This window comes from Magnolia sinica, chromosome 8 (assembly GCF_029962835.1).
Source record: "Magnolia sinica isolate HGM2019 chromosome 8, MsV1, whole genome shotgun sequence".
NCBI lineage: Eukaryota > Viridiplantae > Streptophyta > Magnoliopsida > Magnoliales > Magnoliaceae > Magnolia > Magnolia sinica.
The window spans coordinates 4,772,936-4,792,638 of NC_080580.1; the positions used below are offsets into that span (position 1 = coordinate 4,772,936).

Sequence of the window (19,703 nt, forward strand, 5' to 3'; positions counted from 1 at the left end):
GTTCCTCACCAAGTGTTTGATGAAATGACTCAACGAATTGGTCTTTCGGGTGCATAAATTCTTTGCAGGATCAAAAATCACTAAAAAAATATACATAACAAAACTATCCTTGTATTTTGATTTTGATGCTGCTTATCGAGTGTTTGATGAAATGCTTGCAAACTGCTATTGCTGTTTTACATACTGTGAGAAATTGAAAGTGCATTCCATGTGTTTGAGTAAATGTTGTAGAGGCTCGAACTTGGCTCGAATTGGCCCGAGCTGTTGATCGAACCGAGTCGAGGCAGTCAGTCAGGCTTGAGGATTGAGCCGAGTTCGAGTTGAGGTCAGCTAATGGCCGAGCCGAGTCAAACTGTGCCAAGCTCGACTCGGTTTGACTCCCGTACAGCTCTAGTTGTGAGTATAGACTGAACTCGAGCCTAACAATGTGGGTCGGGTTGGATTAATTTAGCCCGTTAGGGGGTCTACGGGTCCTGGCCGGAGTTGAGCCATTAAAGAATGTGGGCCGAGCTTGGACAGGGCTGGGCTTGGCCTTCTTCAAATCCGGCCCAGATTCGGGTTCTGGTTCCTACATTTCAATCACTTCCGCCCTATGGGCTTTGGCTCCTGCAGCAACAGCAGCTTCCGTCTGCAATGGCGAGCGTCACTCACAGACCAGCAGCAGGAATGTATAGAGCGATCTCTCTCTTAAGAAGCTTGTTCAATCCCTTCTACACCAGACCCTTCTCTTCTTCTTCGTCTTCTTCATCAAACCCTACAACAGCTGCAGCAGCAACAGCTGCAAATAAAGCGAAGCGGAAGAAGAAGAAGAACCTATTCGAGGTCGCACAGTTTTTGCCCAACTGGGGAATCGGGTATCAGATGGCCAAGAGTCACTGGAACGGCATCTCCTACCAGATTACCAAAATCAATCTCTACAAGGTTATCTTCTTTACCCTCTCTCTCTCTCTCTCTCTCTCTCTCTCTCTCTCTCTCTCATATGTCTCTTTGATTCTTTCTGCATTTCCATTGGATTTCTTATTCCTTACTTCTTCTTTTTTTCAAATTTCTTTGATTTGGGTTTTGTTGTAGGACGGGCGACACGGCAAGGCATGGGGGATTTTCCACAAAGAAGGTACAAACCACTTTCCTCCATTTATCTCCTGGTAGAAGTTCATTTGAAATCTCTTGTGATGCTGATCATTTACTTGATGGATTCTTTCTTAAACCGTACTAGGCTCACACCCTTTTTGGGTTTTCATCAATCTGCAAATTGGGTGCTCCTTAAGTCACCCAATCTGTGAATCATGGTTTGCAGTTGTGGTTGATCAACCATGAAAATGTGTCCGGGTTGTAATTTTGTATGGGGAAGTAACAAGGTTTGTTGAGTTTATCAATCCTATAAAACCTAGGGCTGTGTTTGGATGCGCAAGCAGATTGAATCATGGACATTCAGTTTTATCAAGAGGAAATGGTAAAAATTAATTTATGAGAAAAACTTTGATACTCTGGCAGGGTGTGATGGATGATACGCAGGCACATCGATGATAGAATTCAGTTGGAAATTTCATACTCGGTATGCGAGTTATTCAAATTATAGTGTCCAATCCCAGTTTATATGTCTCATGAACCAAAACATTAAGATTATTTGATTTCACATTGTTGGATATTTAAAAATGACAAATATCCAATGGTCCTACTTCAACAAACAAGTGTCCATGAATTAGAGGTTAGGATTGCTCAACCAATTTGGTTTAACTTAGCAATCATGTGCTCTATGATATACTTGGTTTAATTTGATTTAATGTATGCCACGTGTGCAATTTTTTAGTGCCAGCATATCGGCCAAAGTGTCAAATAACTCCCCTTAATTTATGATTTTTCCAAGTATTCATAATGAGGATGCAGCCCTCAAATTGTTGTTACATTTCTTTCAAGTCCGACTTGAAGGCAACATAATTGCAATTTGGAGGCCAAAGTCATTGAACCTCTATATGAATGTTAAGGAATGAAACTGCAGTCTGGTAATTTTCACTTTGCTATATTGTTCATCATAATTCAAAAAATAGTGCATCCAAATGCACCCGAGAGAAGCACGGTTCTTGATTATTTCTCCCTTTTCTGATTGAACGCGATGGGATAGCTTCTATTCCATTTCTCGTGTTTATATATATATATATATATATATATATATATATATAGAGAGAGAGAGAGAGAGAGAGAGAGAGAGAGAGAGAGAGAGAGAGAGAGCCATATGATGATGCTCATAAGAAAGTGTAATGTGATTTCTTGATTATTTCTCCCTTTCACAGATCGAATGCAATGTATTGCTGATCTTCCTTTTGTTTTTTTCTCCAGATTTGTGTTTTTCTCTAGCTTGTTCTAGGGCTCCTTGTCCCGAACTCCTGATATGTATTTTGGGAATGTTGTTTCCCTTCTTTAAGTTAATGCATTTTGTTATTCCTCAACAAAAAAAAAAAAAAAGAAGAAAAGTGTAGCCCATGATAAATTTGATATAACTAGCGCAATGTGATTTGTTGCGAAGATCTATTTTCATAACATATTCTATTATTCTCTTGATGTTCCCCATGTATGATACCAGTATTAGTTATCACAAATTAGTGTGTACACATCTTTAGAAACGTCTGTGTGCAAAACTAAATTTCAAACACTAATAAGGTTGCGAGGAATTATATGATCCTTGACTCGAAGGAAATGCAGAGTAGACTTGGTTTTTCAGTTTATACAGGTGGGGCCCATAATAGAGTGGAATGGTGGAACAGGGTTCATGCAGCTGACCCCAAGTAATTGGGATAAAGCTTAGATGACGACAACAACAGGTGGGGGCCGTGATTTAGTTATCCAGACCATTGGTGTGGTGGACCCAGTGTGGATGGACCATTCCCCACAAAAAAAAAATTCTAGAAATGAAGACCCTAGCCACTGATCTTGTGTGCCTTTTATTCAGTTTAATGCGGATGGGTGTTGTCTCTTATCGGCTATTTATTTGCAAGCCACAAATTGGAAGGTTAGGATGTCCTATTAGGAGATTTTAGGGACATGCTTCATCCATTTTGGTACTAGGCAAACCAATGCTCTAGATTACTAACCACAGGTCTTACTTGTACAAAGCACAAACTGAGAAAGTAATTTCTCTAAGTTAGTGTAGAGCTATACAATACACTCTATAGTCCACACTACGGACTTATACTCTTGTAATTCACACACAGGTGCTTATACATATCTATATTGTTTGTGATTGTAGCCGTTTCATAGAAGCTAACTATCAGACAACTTGCCAACCCTGAGGATGATACCTTTCATCATCTGTTGTTTAGGTTCGTCAGTCATCTAGAAATACTGTCATTATCTTTATGCCATGGATTTGAAACTACTCAATTTACTTGGGGATCAGATACTAACATGAAATGAATTGATAGAGCATAGAGAATTAATCCATTTATCTCATAGCCTAGGCCCCATATCGCATGGGTTAGACCTCGACTGAACCCCCTTCATGGGCCCCACATCACATGGGTACTGCCTCACACGAGCCACCCACCTCACACGGGCTGCCTACCCCGAGTGCGTCCCTACATCCCACAGGCCACCCTATTCAAGCCTGGTGTGAAAATGCCCTTGCATTAATCACCCCCGGTGAGGAGTCTCAAATACGAGACATTCTACTTTGATACCACTTTGATGTAGGACAATTAACCACTTGCTCTAAAAGCTCGAACTGATAAAGCATGACGAATTAATCCCTTTATCTCATAGCCCAGGCCCCGTATCGCATGTATTAGGACCTCAGCCAAACCCCCCTCGTGGGCCCCATATCACATGGGTACCACCTCACATGGGTGGGGCCCACCTTACACGAGCCAACCGCCTCACACAGGCCGCCCACCCCAAGTGTGTCCCCGCATCCCACATGCTACCCCACTCGAGCCTGATGTGAAAATGCCCCTACATTAGATAGCTAAGAAACATCTGTGACCCATGAATGGCTTGGAATCTCTCTCTGTCTATATGTGTTGTTTTGTGTCAGCATTGTTAAAGGTGAACTTTGTGCATACCTTAGGCATTGTGGCCACATGTGCCTTGCCTGGCCCTAAGTGACTGGAGAACCTTGGGTGTTCACCCAACTTTAAAGGGAAAAATCTACCGGACGTTCAACTGGGTGTGAGAAAAGACAGGAAGTGTCACTTACTGGTGCCTCGAATAAGGGGGTATTTTGGACATTTTAACACTCACCAAGTGTGGGTCGTATAAACCAACCCCATACACATACACTCACCTTTAAAAGGTGGAGGCTTCCACTTGAAATTTTATTAGCAAAACAGAAGATTTACACCTATAGAAAAGGGTGGATACATGCCTTACCCATCAGAGAAACTATACACGTATCCAAAAAAGATCTCAATATGAACAACATTATATCCTCTCAAAGGGCAACCAACAACATATAATATTCATCTAATTCAAATCTTGCCTATACCTGATTTATACACAAAAATGCTCCCTTGAATTTCCAGAGGTAGGTCTTCTATTCTTCCATAATCTTGGTTTTCCCCACTCGCACTACCTTTTCTAGCTAGCCCATTTGCAACCATGTTGCTTCCTGAAATACTTGACACATTTCGAACTGAGTTAAGGGGAGTTTTCTTTATAAATCTCAGCCCATCAATACGAAAGTTCTCACGGTGGAGTTGCATTTTTTAGCAGCTCCTCTATAATAATTTCCAAATCGCTTACCATTTTCACATAGCCAAAATTTGGGCTGTTACAGATCTTGATACTGTCGAGTAATGCTCTCAGGTCCGGGGCCTGCCTCTGAATTGAAAAAAAAAATCCCATATAATTGCTAAATGCAAAATATAAATTACCTCACTGGAGGTTTGTATCCGAAGAGGGAAGTTTATGGAGGCAAGTTGTAGCTTCCAAGTATGGTATGGAAGAGGGCAGTTGGGAAACTAGAAGATCTTCATTGTACCGAGCATTTGGTATTTGGAAGGCCGTTACATCAGTGGTTCCTCTGGTTAAATCTAGCTTATCGTTTGCCTTGGGGAGTGGAAGTTGAATCCGTTTTTGGGTTGATCATTGGTGTGTTAATGGTCCCATAGAGCTGGATTTTCCAACCTTACCTAACCCAACCCCCACCCTGCCCACCCCCCGTGTTGTACATCTTTATATGATGGATATGATGGAGCGGTTTGAGTTCATAAGGTTATTGGATTGCCAACATTCTTTATTCCCTTCTCCGAGCTTTCCAGATCGCTTATTTTGGAGCGCTTCCCCATCAGGTTCTTTCTCAGTTGAGTCCCTCTATCAGAAGATTTGGCCTACATCGATCCCAAGGAGAGTTCTTCCATGCCTTTTGGTTTTATGGAGTGCCCCTTAAGGTTGCTTCCTTTGCGTGGCTAGTGGTTCGGAAGCGCACTCTCACAATCAACAACCTTCAGAAGAGAGCCATGATTCTCCCAAATGTTTGCCTCATGTGCATGGCAGACGTCGAGTCAGTCAATCACTTATTCATTCATTGTAATTATGCCCGTCAGGTATTATCTTTGTTGTTCAAGTCTTTAAACATTGATTGGGTGATGCCCTCCTCAGTAGATTTGCTGATGTGGCATGAGGTTCACCTTCCTAAGACTGATCGGATTGTATGGCGCCTATCCTTGCTAGCGTTTCTTTGGAACATTTGGGGGGAGTTCAAGATGCTTTCGCAAGGGGCATCTAATTGCTGTAATGTAGATATTCAAGATGCGTGTTCTGTTTTGGATTGTAATTAGATCATTCTTGTTTTAGCATGGCTTGCTTCATATCAAGCCGCGGCGAATAAAATTTATGAACCATCCCTTGAAAAAAATTAGACATATGGGAAGGTGTGAAGGTTGCATGAACCTTCAGTTATTAAGTTTTGCATTCCCCACTTAGAACTTTTGCTGCTAGGATGAAGAATGAAGATACTCAGACAACAGATCTCCTTGTCTCAGCTCCCTAGCTGACTTAAAGGAGCCTGATATCCACCCATATACTTGAACTGAAAACCAAGACCACCCATTGCTTGGAAAACCCAAATTTCAGAAGCACCAACCACTGCTTGGAAAACCCGAATTTCAGAAGCACTTTTGCGTGAAATCTCCTTCTATCCAATCATGTGCTTCTTTCATATCCAGCTTCAAAATTGTGTTGCCTCCCACCTCCTTGCAGTCCATCTCATTTACCATCTCTGTAACTAGAGCAATGCTTTCTGCAACATTTCTCCCTTTCACAAATGCACCATGCTCCTTGAAATTATGTTTGGAGGGAGACAATTTACACTTGTTGTTATGATTTTTGAAAAGATCTTGTATATCCAATTACATAAGCCATTCGGTCTAAATTCTGAAAAGTTGTATAGAGATCTAAATTCTAGACGAGGCGAAGAAGGGCATAAATGCTCTCGGGATTTCTCCTCCCACAAAAAAAAATAAAATCACACACAACTATGTGAAAGTGACTTCAATCACTTCCCAACACGATGTGAAAACACTTTGCGGATACCCATCTGGACCAGGGCCATTATTGCTGGAATGCTGAAAACCAATTGTTGAACTTCTTCCATCTCAGGTATCTACATCCACATATCATTATCCCTCTGGGAGACCACTAGAGGAATGCATTCAGTAAATTGCTGGACATCGAGCTTCCCTCAATAGAAAACATTTCTCAAAATATATAACTGCTTGCCCGCTTCCTCTACTATCTCATCTTGACTTTTCAAATCAATCACCATATCATTTTTAATGCAAGTGATGGAAGAATGTCTTCTCCTCTCTACAATTGAAACATGAAAAAACTTGGTATACCTATCAACCTGTGTAAGCCAGTTATTTACAGATTTCTTCTTCCAAAAAGTTTCCTTTTGCAGTTGAGCTTTTGCTAAATTACCCTTCGCCCTCTAACTTGTTAATCCTAATATCCGACTTGTTAGGATGCTGGGTTTGTCTTCTCGGGTTTGTCTGCCACTAATATGTCAGGAAGAGGGAAGGAATTTCTATGGTGCGATCCAAAGCCTTCCTCAGCACTTGTTTGCAAAACCAAGCCATCACCTAAGTGTAGGATTCTCTTCTTTCAAGGGCATCCATCGTGAGGACAGTAATCTTTCTGGTCTTGAAGGTATTCTCCGTGATGAGCACAGGTCGACCATCCTGGCTTTCTTCAACCCTATTCGTGTTGGAAGCACCTCCCACGCTGCTGCTCTGGCCCTCAGGGAATTGTTATCTCTGGTTTCTAGTCGTTACCATGACAACCCGATCTCAGTTTCCAGGCCATCAGTGGAAGTCCTATGCTGGCTCTCGGTGGAGTCCCCTCCCTGTCCTTTGTTTTTGGTCCTTCAGGAGATTAGGACGCTCACTGCCAGGCTAAACTCTTCATTCACCCTTTCACCCGCTGTTCCTAATCCTTTGTGCTAGTCAAGATGGTGTTATTGGTAATTTGTTCCCTATATCATAATTTTCATTAAACAAATCTTGCTATCTTTTCTGGAAGAAGAAGAAGAAGAAAGATCCGATTTGTTTCAAGCCAGCTTATGCTCAGCCTTCATAATCTCGTCTTCCGTGTCTTTTATTTTTAAAAAAATGTTCCTGAAACATTGCTTATTCCATGTCCTTAGAGCAACTTTTAACCTTCTCATTTTCTGTACACATTGGAAGAGCTTCCACCAGAATAGACCAGCTTGATTGCACCATGTTGAAGAAACCTTCATGTGTCCACATTCTTTGAAATTTAAATGGTTTTGGAATTTGTTCTATCCTCTGGTATGGTTTTGGGATTTATTAGGAGAGGGAAGTGATCTGAAAACATGTGAGGCAAGTGAACGATTTTAAAGATAGGAAGACTATCCATCCAAGCCATGTTTAAAAGAGCTCAAACCTGGTGCATATCGTTTTAGACTCATCTTGATTATTACAACAAGTGAATGATTTGCCCACATATCCAGTGTCAAGGAGACATTTTCTATAGCATCCTGAAATTTATACATGTTATGTGCATCTGAATCTCTTCCACCCAGTTTCTCACTTGAATTACTTAAGAGCATTGAAGTCACCACATGCTAGCCACAGCCCCTTTACCAATCTATGAATTCAGCCTCATTCCTCCCATAACACCCAGCTTTCCATTCTGCACCAGCTTGCATAGATTGCCGAGAGGACAATTGCAACCTTGCTGCCTGTTGGTCTATACCATAGTAACATAGTATATAGTTCATTTCACAAACTTCGTGGAGGGTTTTGGTGTATTCACGACTATCGACAAAGTGGATGTTGCTCCACATTGTTCGAAGTATCCCCGATATATTGATAATATCCCTGATATTACGTGTATCTCCAGCTTGGCTAGCGATACCAATAGTACTAGTAGTATCAGAAATTCCAGGCATCAACTATATATCGCCAAGTATCACCGATGTGTTGGTATCGCCAATGTATTGCTAATATTTTCAACTGTGTAAATTCCAAGTGTCACTTGTATCACCAATATTTTTAATTGTGTAAATTCCAGGTGTCGCTTGTGTTGCCAATGTATCGGCAATATTTTGATAATATCGCATAGATTGCCGAGAGGACAATTGCAACCTTGCTGCCTGTTGGTCTATACCATAGTAACATAGTATATAGTTCATTTCACAAACTTCGTGGAGGGTTTTGGTGTATTCACGACTATCGACAAAGTGGATGTTGCTCCACATTGTTCGAAGTATCCCCGATATATTGATAATATCCCTGATATTACGTGTATCTCCAGCTTGGCTAGCGATACCAATAGTACTAGTAGTATCAGAAATTCCAGGCATCAACTATATATCGCCAAGTATCACCGATGTGTTGGTATCGCCAATGTATTGCTAATATTTTCAACTGTGTAAATTCCAAGTGTCACTTGTATCACCAATATTTTTAAATCTATGAATTCAGCCTCATTCCTCCCATAACACCCAGCTTTCCATTCTGCACCAGCTTGCATAGATTGCCGAGAGGACAATTGCAACCTTGCTGCCTGTTGGTCTATACCATAGTAACATAGTATATAGTTCATTTCACAAACTTCGTGGAGGGTTTTGGTGTATTCACGACTATCGACAAAGTGGATGTTGCTCCACATTGTTCGAAGTATCCCCGATATATTGATAATATCCCTGATATTACGTGTATCTCCAGCTTGGCTAGCGATACCAATAGTACTAGTAGTATCAGAAATTCCAGGCATCAACTATATATCGCCAAGTATCACCGATGTGTTGGTATCGCCAATGTATTGCTAATATTTTCAACTGTGTAAATTCCAAGTGTCACTTGTATCACCAATATTTTTAATTGTGTAAATTCCAGGTGTCGCTTGTGTTGCCAATGTATCGGCAATATTTTGATAATATCGCAAAAAAATCTGTTTATTTAAAAAAATCCCATTTCAATTTTTTTATGGGTGCATGGTTGTATAATGAAATGCATGGCTGAATGGATGGATGTATGCATAAATGGATGGTTGGTTGGATTGATGGATGTGTATGTATGTGTGTATACATGCATGCATAGATGGATGGTCCTGCATGTGTGTTTGTACCTATGTATGTGCATGCATGGATGGACGGTTGGATGGATGGATCCACCATTTCTCCCAATGTTTCCAAGAGTCAACGATACATGCTTTTAGGCCCCATTGAAGGGAAACTTATTATTTGATTCCTAAACATGCGAATATGCATTTTTTTTCGCTACTATTTGATTCTTAAATATGCAAATAGGTGTATTTTAGCATCTCCTGAAGTTTCATTGAAAAACTCCACCGTTTTCCCTTGTTTCCCCATGTTTCCCCACATTTACTGTTATTGGCGATATTATTGGTGGTAACAATAATGTTTCCGTATGCCCAGCTAGCGAAACTTGTAGTGATACTGATAATTCAAACACTGGCTCCACTCAAGTTGATATTTGGGAGATGAAATTACGCTGCTATTAACCCTGGGCATTTTGCTAGCAGGCCTGAAATGCCCCTAAAATTCCATTTGGGGTTAAACCCTGTTATGTGAGCTTTGCTTTCCCCAAAGCAGCATTCAGCGCGACACCTAAACTTTAGTGGGTTTATTGTGCCATCATAGGCCCGCTTCTATGACAGCATCTGATTTACCATGGTAGATGTTTGCGCCACGAGTCACTTCTGCCATGAACGTTGGTTTGATACTTTTGAACATGTCTTGCAGGATTACCAGCTGCGGACGCTCCTAAGAAGATCAGTGGGGTTCATAAACGTGGGTGGAGGTACATTCCATACCCAAAGAAAACACCCGAATCCATTCCGAAACCAGAGGTGCAAGCTTGAGCTCTGTCCGTTTTAGCTATCTTGGACTTTTATTGAGGGAAGATGCCGCTTTTTTTGGTCTTTTTTTCTCTTCAAATTTTTGTGCTTGAAAATGACATGATTGATGCATTTGGGCCATTATCTTTTTATGTGGTAGTGTTGAGTAAGTGGATGTTTGTCCGATTCAGTGTAAGAAATTGTTCTATTCAGGAAATAAGCAGTGGAGGCGTGTAACTGGAATATGGTAGAGCTCTCTCTTGATCATTCACATGGCAAGGGGACAAATCAATCGTGACCATTTGTTAAGTGTCCCCTATTGTGGATGGCCCATGTTTCAAAATCCTCACCTTTCAAACAAGCCTAGCCAACACTTATTTAAATCAATCAAACAGTCCTACCAAACCCTTTTCTGCACTTTAATGAATAACAAGTGCTAACCTCCTAAGTTTTCTACCATCACTTTGTAGGACACCAATCAGATGGTTAGATCATCCAATCAATGTGTTTTTTGAACTGTTTGCCTTCCACAGTAGGAGAAACCAATGTTACCGAAATTGCCTAACCCCTTAGATTTTCCGTTCCAAACCACTGGTTTATTGGTCATTCATGACCTGGATCGCTATTTTTACCAACATGAAATTATGGTTCTACAGTATTACGGGTCGTGAAGATATAATGTAAATTTATATATAGAAGTGAATTTTTATAATTTGATTAGTGCAATAGCATGCTTATAATGTAGTACTATGCCTATGAGATCTATAATAATAACATTCATCATTTCCAAGGTATTCTGTAACGCAAACGGTGGCCGTAACAGCCACCATCGTTATCTTCACAATACGGGTTGTAATGCACCCCGTAACGGCTGTTATGGGGCCGTTACAGCCTTTACGGGGAGCGTAACGGGCCGTTACAGGGGCTGTAACGTCCTTTATGAGTCATTTTATCCGTAATGGCTGTTACAACCTTTATAACCCCGTAACGTGTAAAAGTTGCCACCGTTACATAAAATGTAACGACCTTTATGACACGTCATGATCATTTCATAAGGGTGCATTTGGTGGCACCAAATATCATGATCTTTGATGCCACCAAATGCGACCCAAAACAATTTTGGATATACTTAGCATATGAACTGGAGTGACTTGCATGATCCTTCCCCTAGCACATCGCATACCTATTCATGCACCATAAACAGACCTGCCATCCAAGCTTGGGGGAAACTAGATGAAAGGTCCCAATCATACGTCACTGTGCCATGTATACTATGGAGAGATTGCTCTACCATATTGGATTCTACTGGCCTGGCAAAAGTACACATTGCCTCCAAACGAAATAGGTAATTTTCTTTCATCCCAAGGTTGTGATAGACTACTTCATCCAGGTGGGCCACAACAACTGAAAATGAAATTTCCCATCGGCCATGAGGTAGAGATAGTCATCCAATAATATTCATTTGTGAAAGAGAAGCATTTGTGTTTTTCAGAGCAGGTAATCATTGAATATGGTAGAGTAGTCTTTTCACAGTACACATCTCAACCAAATTGTGGTCCTGATCATGGATGGGCTATGTTTCAAAAATTACACCTATCAGACAATCCTAGCTGTTACTTTTCATCTTTTTCCAGCAATGAATGTGCATGTACCATTTCGTTCTTTGAGATGGCCAGGATAATCTAATCTATGGACATGGTAGTAAAGCTTACCCATGTTTGGGTCGATTTTGATGAGCTGTAGCCTACCTGATTAGTGAGTTGGTCTGAGTTAATGGTTCTCGCTTGATTTGCATATTGGTATCCTGCACGTGTGGCAAGGTGTGCGTGCTAGGCAGAGCACATGTTGTGGGTGGCTGCATTTTTCAAAGAAATGGATGGCTAAAAAAAAACAATTACCAAGAATTCACATGCAGTATACATGTGGCCCACCAGATGATGGTACCAGCTTGTTTTTAGGGCAAACAGATTCCAAGTGGAGCCCACCTGATGAACAATACAAGTGGGGCCCACAGTGATGGATTATGGGAATGTGTCCTGGATTTGGAGGTTCCAAACGCTTCAATCAGTTGCAAAAATGTAGAAGCTTAAGAAAAATTGTAGCAAATTTCATAAAACAAGGGACAAAGTTGGATGGTTAAGATCTTTGAATCTGACATATTTTGGCGATTGCCGAACATGGGCCCCACTTCCGCTGAATGGGTCCATCACAATACCATTCACAACCCACCTTGTAATTCCTCCAAAAGTTAATATGGTAGGCTTGATAAAAGCTGAAAGCTTTCTGGTTGTCCCCTGATCAATTCCTGATGCATCAAACGGTTTCTCAGATGCAATGCGATTTAAGATCTCCCTCTGTCAAGAGAGAAATGGGTTACCCCGAAAAGAACTTAACAGCGTGTTTACAAAAATGCCAGATATTGCAATATCCATATTCGATATTATTGAAAGTACCACTAAAATGGGGGTTTTAATGCATTTTTCTCAGGCCCGTTGAAATCATATCAATGGCAGGGAAGGGCCTAACATTGCACCTGAAATTTCATCTCATGCATTTTTTTATTTTTTTATGGCAAGTTTTGATGAGCGGTTCAGATTTCAAACACATGGCACATATGAACACGTGTCTCAGAGGTGGTCAATCAACACCTCGCTACCCACATTTTTAAAAAAAGAAAAGAAAAGAAAAGGTGGGAGGGAGCAGCTTTCCGGACAAATGCATGTCTGCTGCAGATTCAATGATTATTATTATTTTTTTTAATGGGTGGCATCCAAACACGCCTTAATAATTTACAACAATTAACAGTGAAAACTCCAATTGATCATGTTGACTTTGGAACAATCTGGTTAACGTCTAATTCCACTAAGCTCTCTTTCCCGAACAACACGAATCCAACGGTCGCCTGCAGGAAAGTAACCTCTCACATATCAGTTCTACCTTCTCAGAAAAACACGAGTAGAACAAATCACAAAACATTCACATTTACAAACTAGAGGGATTTTGGCATTTTTCCATTGTCTAGAGAAACATGGGATTCCAGCAGTTTCTTGGACATTCAATCATAATGTGTAAGAAACAGTGGCCAATTCAGAAAACGTGTACAAGATCATGGCCCTTCATCAGGTGGGCTCCACATCAAATGCTCCCTAACCCAAAAATAGGCCAATCTAATCATTTGGTGGGACATATATGCATGCTGAACGTGGACTATTGGTCATCCTTTTTCTAATCACCTGAAGAGCTGGCTGGCCAAAATTGTAAGCTAAAGCACATAAATCATGGGGCACGGCCTGCGAATGGCTCAGAAACCATGGGGCACGGCCTGCAAATGGCTCAGATCTTGCAAGATGTGTGGGACATTGGAGGTGCTTGCAAGCAGCATTTTTCAATATATGATAACAATGGGTGTAGCTGGAAACATACCGTTCCGGTCTTGCGATCCCACTCCTTGAGACGGCCTGTGAAGTCCGCAAAAGGACCAGACGTGACTTTAACACTGCAACCCGGGACAAGGGACTTGTGATCCTTCCCCGTCATTGAGCTACTTTCAGAAGGCTCCAAACCTTTCTTCAACCGCCTTTTCGGCTTAGCATCCTTTGTGGATTTTGTAACTGGTTGGGTATCTGATTCAATGCTCAGCTCACCACCACCGAGGATTTCTTCTGCCCGCTGCTCTTCCTCAAATGCACGGTCCGTTCTTTCTTGTTCTTCTTTAGCTTGTTGGAAGATTGCTTCCATGTCATCAACTGAGACGGGTTTGGGTCTGTTGATCTGCCGTTTGCTGAAAAGGAACAAAAACAGTTAATACTTTAGAAACTTAGAATCATCGGTGGTCTCCGTGAAAACTTCCAATGCTGCAGGGTGTATAAAGAAAGAATTCTTCTTACGTGTTTCCGACTTTTGATCCAAGAAAGCCACCCACTCCATTGCATTCTCTAATGAAGTCGTGGATCTCCTTGTTTAGTACACAGCGTAGAAAGACACAGCCAGGAAATAGAGGCTTGGATTTAACTGAGTATGAACCGTTCTTAAGTTTCCTCTTCTCATGGACGGATGGAAGATAAACCTGAAATGGATTTTCAATGTAAAAATTCACAGCTTGAATAATATTTTTAGGTGGGAGAAGGAACTACAAACAATTCCGCACAACAAACCACTTGAAATTTTCACACCATTAAATGAAGACTGGAACCGGCTAAGAATCATTACATCAACAAAATATGGAGGTTCTAGTAAAAAGGTTTCCCTGAATACATCCCAATATATTGCAATAAGATAAGTCAGTACTCTAGCCGTTGGATTTGGGTGTTTGTCAATGGCCCAAGCTGTTTATTTGATTGGGTGATGCGGCATGTCAGGGAAAACTCTCAGATTGAATATTTCAACCCTCTGATTATACAAAGGGTATGGTGACTGTTATGTTCAAAGCCAAAGAACCAAATTATCAAAGGGTTCAAATATTCCACCTGAGAGCTTTTATTTGTTGACTTTCCACAATAAAAAGTGAGGACTCGGTCACATAAACGGTTTGGATCATTGGAAAATGACCCAGATTCGAAGGTTAAGTCCCATATCGAATTGCAATACCTCAAGATGTATTCGAGCAAACCTCTCTAGTAAGAGATTTTAACTCGCATGAACAGAATTTGCAATCAAAACAGACAATATTTCTCACATCCACTTATACTTGTGTGCGTGTCTGTAGGTATGTATGTAGAAGAAATGGTAAATTTTCCAATGCGGCCCTGTATTTACAACAGTATGTCATGGTCTTGGACATCCACGCTACACAAAAGGTTAGCCACACCATGAAGATCCTGGGGATGAAAATCAGGCAAACCCACTCACTAGGGAGGCCTCACCCATGCAATGAGCCAAATCATTGATTGTCCATTGATTTAGATAGAATCTCATTAAGGGCCAGTTTAGTTCTTCCAGAGAAGATATATCATGTGAAAAACAAATTTTTTTTTTAACATAAGACTGGTGGACCGCAATTATTACGTGCCATGGAAACAGCAGCTTGCCATGTAGAAGACGAAAACCTGGGCAACTAAGATTAGAATATAAGTAACACAGGTTAAATATTATTTGAGTGATTCAAAGGCGTTTCCTAGATGATGAATATACATCTATTGCGGAATGTAATCCATTGAGTGCTTTAGTTTCAGTTAAGCAATTCAGATATTTCCCGTGATACGATAAAAAGGGGGAAAGAAAAACTCATACATGCCTGTATCCTGAAATCAGAATGCAGAACATGGAAATATTTCTACTTAGAGAAGAGGCTATGTGGCCTATCAATCCTCAGCACACAAGGCCCAGCATCTTGATTTGCTGTGATGTTAAAGTAGAGGATTTGAGCCCCTTAAATATATAGATCCGAGTGACAAGCCATGTTCTACAAATAAACGATGTTCGACTAAACCCACAATACAATGACATGATAACACCAAATGAAGACATGGCAATGAATATGGAAAATGTTGAGTTTCATATTCTTGATGTCGACGAAATGTTCCCTTTTATGATTGACGAAAACCTCGTACTAAAACAAGGATGGTGGAAATGAATTCCCAATACAAAGCACAGATTACTGCACATCCTCTTTAGAAAGAACAGAGGTTGGCAACATGAAGGCCTTACTGGCTACAGAAAATGAACTGTTAAATCTATTAAACCAAACTTGTACGGATCTGCTTTTGTTTGACGTTAATGGAACCAATTGCAAAAACCCACATCGAACCCAACAGCCCAAAAGTGCAAACTCAACATCTGCACTCATCTAACTAAAAATCCATAATGCAATCAGACAGACTATAAGAAGAAACGAAAAAAAGAATAAGAAGAAGAAGAAGAAGTTAACATGGCACAAGCTCAATTCTAAATGGGTCTTTTGCATTTTCCATTCAAAACCACAAACGAAGAATCTAGTTTCCAACCCTTCAAAGGAAACTCCCAATCAAACAACAACCAGCCCAAAAACCCAAAATCTCCCAACCTTCTTATTCTAGACATAAAACCAAACACCTTGGATTCAAATCAGTATAATTCCTCACATGCAAGCGTACTATCTGATTTCAGCCATTCAAATTCCCCAACAAAGAACCCACAAAACAAATTATATTCCCAACAAACCAAATCGAATCCAACTCAAAAGAGTAAAAACCGTACCAAACCAAAATAAAAATTCACAACCTCCTCATAGGCATAAATTCAAATACCTTGAACTCCATGTCAGGAAAACTTCTGACGAGCGACCGAGCCAGCTGCTCTGTTGTCGACTGAGCGGACACCCGCGAGACACGTACGACCCACCATTGCGGGCCCAGCAGAGAGAGGTTGTCGAGGTTGAGCTCTTCGGTCCAAGAAGTATACTTCTTCTTGGGCTTTTTGAGGAGGCGCTGCTCGACTTCTTCTCGCCAGCTATAACCGGCATTGCTTTCTCTCCTCTCATTCCTCAGCTGCCGCCTCTCCTTTGCTGTTAGCTGCTCGCTGCCGCCATCGATGCGGTGATCCAGAGATGCAGAGATTCGAAGAGGTTTGGGTATTGAAATGAGAGTGGAAGGGGAGAGAGGGAAGGAGAGAGAAGAAGGTGAGAGAGGGAGAAGAGTCTGTAGTAGAAGACATTGCTTCATCTCTTCTTTCTGGCAGCTCCAACGGTTTGGAAGAAAAGAATTATTTTAAATGGTAGTTATAGGGAGAGTTCATCAACTGAAAACTCGACTCGACTCGGTGTGTTCAGAAGGGTCCGGTTGACTCGAAGCTCGCCTCGGTTTGTTCAACTGAGTCAGATTGACTTAAAGACTCGACCCAACTCGACTCGATATTTAATAATTTTAAATTTCAAATTTTGAGAATGGAAATATCTCCTTTATTGTATATTAAGGGAACGGCGCATTCAACTTACTTTGAGAGTGAGAGTGACGATGGAAGGATGGGATAGAGAAAGAAAAGGGAGAGACCCGAAGGGAACAGGAGAAAAGAAAAAAAAGATGGATCAAGGCTCCATCTAGGCAAAATCAAAATTTAAAATAAGCCTAATTCGTTAGGCCAACTTAAACAACTCAAAATCTAAATTGAAGCCAACCTATTAACAACCCTAAGAGAGAAGGAAGAGGAGCTACAATCCTCCACAACACCTATTTTACTTAGCGTTCGTAGGGCCTATTATATTTTTAAATGTAAAATCCATAGCTCAAGTGGTAGACTAAGGGAAGATACCTTGTTTTAATACTGAGGTCTTGGTACTAATTCCCTAGTGGGAGTGGCTAACACCGACAGTTGGGTGTGTACTAACATGCTAACAAAAAAAAAAGAGAAGTAAAATCCACTTTGATTATGAGGTTAGAAATCATTTAGGATGTCTACCATGGGTTTGTGTATGGACCACCATGTGACCTATCTTTCATCATTCCCATGAATTAGGTCTCATTTGGCGGGATGAAGGGAAGATACAAATCAACAACTCAAGTAGGCTACACTGTGTGAACGTAGTAGGATGTGGCCCATGTGAGTTTTTGATCTGGCTTATTTTTTATACAGTTCAAATAATGATTCTCACATGGTGGATTTATAAAATAATGTATGATATTTTCTTCGTAAAAGCAATGTGCATTAAAAGAAGTGAAGAAATTGATTTAAATATAAGCCATCTTTTGTATGGTAAAATCTCAATCATTTCTTTCCAATCAGTCACATTTTAATAAAATTTGACCTATATATACTAATGCTTACATATTTTCTTCCAAATGCAATAAGGTCTACATCTTTCCACCGTTTGAATTTTAGGTGGGTGAGTATAACTATGTTAATTTTATATCTGTTATAGGTGATTGTTTATATATATATAATTTTATTTATAAGTAAGGTGACAATATTAGGTTCATGCATATGGACTCGCATACTCTACTAAAGTGTCAAATGTACAGTGACTAATGAATTAATGTTTGTAATCCATGCTCATCTAATTCAACAAGCTATATAGTGGATTACACTGTTTACAGGGTTAAGATTTGAGGGGTTATTTGATACTTCAATAACTAAACGTGACACAGAGTAGGGATGGACGTGATAAGGTTAATCACTGTCTTCTTCAAGGGAATAATTATCCAAATCCACAGAGCTTCTTTGGACTCCTCACAGAGATTCTTCAAATACATGAGGGAAAATAGAAAATTAAAAATAAATTTCAAGAAATTTTAAAAATAATTAATTGATGATAAAAACAAATTTACAACCTTTTAAATAGTTATACTAAAATCATGAAGAAATTTCAAAATCAAACTTAACTCAAACTCTTAAAATTCGTGACTTACTATAAAAAGTAAACTCATGATTCCTATTAGACATTGTGATTTTTGCCAAAAATAGTAAGTGTCTAATTTGGCCTAACCATGTTATTCCCATAATTTTTCTAAGCCCTTTTCATGTGGGGGCACAACTCTTAAAACTGAATAGATTAAAAGTTACAATTAAACAAAAATTTACTATAAATAGTAAAAATGGGAATAAAATGAATATTCAATCGTCAATATGATGGAATCTTGCAAATTCGGTGTGGGTGACCCGGTGTGGTGGGGTTGATTGACTAAAGTAGCTTCTTCTACCTCAAAATTATATATGGTACATCAAACAACTTATTACAGTTTTCAAGATATGCCTACTTTTTAGAATTCTAATGGTCTGGATCACTTCCACCTCCAATCGGGCCTTCTCTAGTTCATCTTGGACATGAAAGTGTCTGCCACCTGAGCTACATCACAATGGTACTTCAAAATGGCCTATAATGATGTTTACTTGTCATCCAACCTGTTGACTTATGTGAAGCTAAAACACAAATATCTGCTTGATTCAAAACTTTTGTGTCATGCTAAAACACAAATATCTGCTTGATTCAAAACTTTTGTGTCATGGGGAAGTTCTCAATGGTAGGCCCTCAATCTCTCATTTGTTTCTTACAGTGTGGTCCACTTGATCTTTGAATTTGTCTCAGCTCTGGGCTCACGCATTGAAATAATATGACAAAATGGATGGACCGCGTGGATAAAACACATACATCACAGTGGCCCACAAAGTCAGCTGATAACTTCCTATTAAGTACACGTGATATCAACCCTTCCAATACTTTGGCTCCACAATGAGGATCGCCTAGTGCAAAAATTCTGTGGGCGACACGTAGAACACAATTTCTAGCCATTGATAAATAGCAAAATATCTGTGTGATCCACTTTATGTGTGGATGTGGCTGAATTTTGCATAAGGTGATCCTCATGATGGAGCGAACCTATTGGACGGCTTGATGTCCCACACACATCAAAGGTTGGAAGTGGTCTGCTGGGTGGACCGTAACTTATAGTCCAACCGGTTGGACTGACCACCCATTG

General features: G+C 40.3%; 2 protein-coding genes across 2 annotated transcripts; one reads left to right on the forward strand and one right to left on the reverse strand.

The window, feature by feature from the left end:
- The first annotated feature begins 471 nt into the window (after positions 1-471).
- On the forward strand, positions 472-10,560 carry LOC131252671 (uncharacterized). Its single transcript, XM_058253340.1, has 3 exons — positions 472-921; positions 1,072-1,114; positions 10,223-10,560. The coding sequence occupies exons 1-3, from the start codon at positions 499-501 to the stop codon at positions 10,339-10,341; spliced, it is 585 nt and encodes a 194-aa protein (XP_058109323.1). The 5' UTR covers positions 472-498; the 3' UTR covers positions 10,342-10,560.
- Positions 10,561-13,039: 2,479 nt separating this feature from the next.
- On the reverse strand, positions 13,040-16,998 carry LOC131252672 (uncharacterized). Its single transcript, XM_058253341.1, has 4 exons — positions 16,542-16,998; positions 14,205-14,383; positions 13,741-14,098; positions 13,040-13,219 (listed from the first exon to the last, which is right to left on the reverse strand). Exons 1-4 carry the CDS (start codon positions 16,953-16,955, stop codon positions 13,139-13,141), a joined length of 1,032 nt encoding a protein of 343 aa, XP_058109324.1. The 5' UTR covers positions 16,956-16,998; the 3' UTR covers positions 13,040-13,138.
- Between the last annotated feature and the right edge of the window lie 2,705 nt (positions 16,999-19,703).